At 34.7% G+C, this 3048-nt stretch overlaps 1 protein-coding gene across 1 annotated transcript; it reads right to left on the bottom strand.

Moving 5' to 3' along the window:
* Nucleotides 1–204: 204 nt before the first annotated feature.
* Nucleotides 205–2326, bottom strand: LOC141704282 (superoxide dismutase [Cu-Zn], chloroplastic-like). Its single transcript, XM_074507547.1, has 7 exons — nucleotides 2306–2326; nucleotides 2141–2192; nucleotides 1933–2028; nucleotides 1569–1602; nucleotides 1428–1501; nucleotides 1216–1286; nucleotides 205–261 (listed from the first exon to the last, which is right to left on the bottom strand). Exons 1-7 carry the CDS (start codon nucleotides 2324–2326, stop codon nucleotides 205–207), a joined length of 405 nt encoding a protein of 134 aa, XP_074363648.1.
* Between the last annotated feature and the right edge of the window lie 722 nt (nucleotides 2327–3048).

The raw sequence follows: 3048 nt of genomic DNA, 5'->3' as shown, positions 1-3048 counted from the left end.
TGAGTCACACTAGTTCCCCCTATTATGTTACAAAGTTGTGTGCACTAGTAAGCTGGTTTTGCAACACATTACAAACCTTAGTACATGTGCAATCCAGATATAAAGTCTATTGTTAAGAAACCTCAGTAGGAAGATAGACTAGATTAGTACATTTCGAAACTGATGAGCAGTATGTTTAACCTTCTGGAGATTGTTTTTCTTCCTCTATGTTGCAGGGTTTGCAAGCTCTTTAGCAGGAGAGGCTGGTACTATGTTCTGGGGCTGCATGCATCAAAATAAATTAGTAAATTAAAATAATGCGGATTCCCAGGTGTATGCTTCTTTTAGCTGATTAGACTGGTTGTATTAAACATGGGTTTGGAACAGCGCAGAGCATAAGATGATATGCATGCGTAATTACCAGTGTTGCCTATTATGTACAATCCTGACTCCCGACTCGAAATTAAATAACAATTACAAATAAGGAGATAGAACCATAAGAACAAAAACAGAACCCAGAAAAAGAATGAAAAGTGAAGGTAATTCTAACTCTGCCTTCAACATTAGAGTTAGCTTTAAAACTCCATTTAAATCAGCACGTTTAGCAAATATTTCATAGAAGTATGAATATTAGATGATCAAGATTAATTATAAACAATAAACAGATCCTAAACAACAAAACCCCAATTAAACATAATCAAAGAAAAACCCATTTGTAACATCATCATCACAAATACATTAGCATAAATCATATTAGATGATCACGATTAATTATAAGAACTCAACATTAATGAATAAGGATAGAGATAGTGACTGTGTTAGTAAAAAAAGACAGACAAGACATACTATTATACAGAGACCTACAAGAGACTTACACAGAGACAAAACAAGACATACTTAGTATTTGCTTAATATGCCTAAATCCAGGGGAGCTCTGTCCAACAAGCCCATTACTGATATAAAGGCACAAGAACTGTTAATTTAGGGTCTTGGGATGATTAACGTCTACAAATCATCTTAACATCAAGAATATCTAATGAAACACCAAACTAATAATGGGGTTAATATCAGGCTTCACAACTGATGTGGGAGGAATTAAGGATGACGAGGTCCTATTATATGGAGGGCAAAGAGATCTCTTAGCGTGCTAAATGTCTCATATAACTAAGAATATGGTAATCCCCTTCCACATTATAGTGGCTGGAGAAAAAATAAGCCGCTTTGCTACCAGATGACCGATTCCATATGAGAGCTGAGAGCCCTTCCAACAGGCCCATTACTGAGATGAAGGTACAACTGTTGAGGAACTTGAGAAAAAGTCATGTTGATCAATCATTATATTGAAGATATATTGAATCCATTCCTAATTTCCTATACAGAAAATTCACATATATCATTATATCAAGCATGCAAAGCAGAAGTTCAAAATGAGAAAAATAAAATATTACCCTTTCCGAGGTCATCCTCAAGTTCATGAACAACCAAGGCTCTTCCAATTACTGCATTTGGCCCACTAAGTTCCCATTCAAGTATAACTAAGAATGAATTAGAACATAGCAAAGTGTAAAACTACCAAGGTCTAGAGAAATACATATGTATCGACAATTGTTGCTTCTGCCACACCTGCATTTATTACATAGAAGGCAAATGTATCAGTAAGGATAAGTTTATAAATAATAATTTGATTGGAACCCATAATATGGACCCTAATGAGTGCTTAAAGTTAATCATGAGCATAATTCTTATCATCATAGTTTCACACAATAGAGAGCCCTGGAAAAATTCTTATCATTTGTTTCGAGGAATAAAGAGCAATGTTGGAATACTAATTAAGGCACGTAATTGACTTCCTCAAAGCTATTTCAAGGTTAAATACACTAATCTGGCGAATTTATTTTATAAATACTAGTCCGTAATAACCAATCTAACCAGAGTAATAAAATAGTCCATTACCATCGGCATTAGCAATAATGTTTCCCAGGTCACCCGCATGACGGACTTCATCTTCAGGAGCACCGTGTGTGAATCCTTCCGGATTGAAATATGGTCCTGCAGTTCCACATCACATTCAACCAAAATTACAACAACAAAATCATATAATTAACCAACAGAAAAACACAAAAATGCCTACCAAAGCTACAAAAGCATAAAAAAATCCAACCCGTGGACATACACCCATTCGTAGTATCCCCAAATTGAAAAACACAATTTAACTTAAAAATTAAATCATATAACATACAAATACAAAAGCATAAACCAATGAGTCACACAACGCAACTTTTAATCAAACTTAATCAAGTGAATACCTAAAGATTAAATCCACTACCATATGCAAAAAAACGGTCATGTTTATATACAAAAATTTAAAAAGAATTAATAACTCCAAATACATTGAATTAAATAAAAGCACTATACACAGGACATATAATCAAATTAGGGTTCCGATTTGAAAAAAACCTAATTTAATAAATTAGGGTTTTGAATAAAAAAAATCCCAATTTATAATTTTTGTCTTCATGTGGAGAACACTAGTTCGATTTGAGAATAAAGATGAGATAAGCTTACAAAGCTTAACAACCGAGCTTTAGCTGAATTGAGATGATGAACACAGAGAGATGGTGAGATGCTGAGAAGAGGTGAGATGAGTGGAATTCAGATGGTGAAGTGAGCTGTCGAGGTGAAACTGAACGGGGTAGAGGAGTGTTTAGTCGAGAGAGAGAGAGAGAGGAGTGCTAAGAGGGAGATGGTGAGGAATTGTTATGTCCAAAAAGGGAAAATAATGGGGGAACCAAAATATTGGCTAATGAGCGGGGTGAAATTTTAGGATAATGGGGGAAAATTTTGACTAAGGGGGGAAATATAAAGATGGGCACGAATTGAATTTTTTTAGGTAACTTTAGACATCGTGTAAGTCATATGTCATAGCCTATTTGTATATTCGATGATTCAACTCAACTCAAATAAGAATGTAATAAGTAAATAGTGGATCTACCGTCAGAGAGATCTCGCAAAGTAACATCTGTTAGAGGATTTAGAAACAAGGTTCATCTACAGACTTGAGGAGTTAAT

Source organism: Apium graveolens, unplaced genomic scaffold (genome assembly GCF_009905375.1).
Source record: "Apium graveolens cultivar Ventura unplaced genomic scaffold, ASM990537v1 ctg7678, whole genome shotgun sequence".
In the NCBI taxonomy this organism is placed as follows: Eukaryota; Viridiplantae; Streptophyta; class Magnoliopsida; order Apiales; family Apiaceae; genus Apium; species Apium graveolens.
Note: the sequence above shows the minus strand (reverse complement) of the source record. Positions and strands in the feature narration are given on the sequence as shown.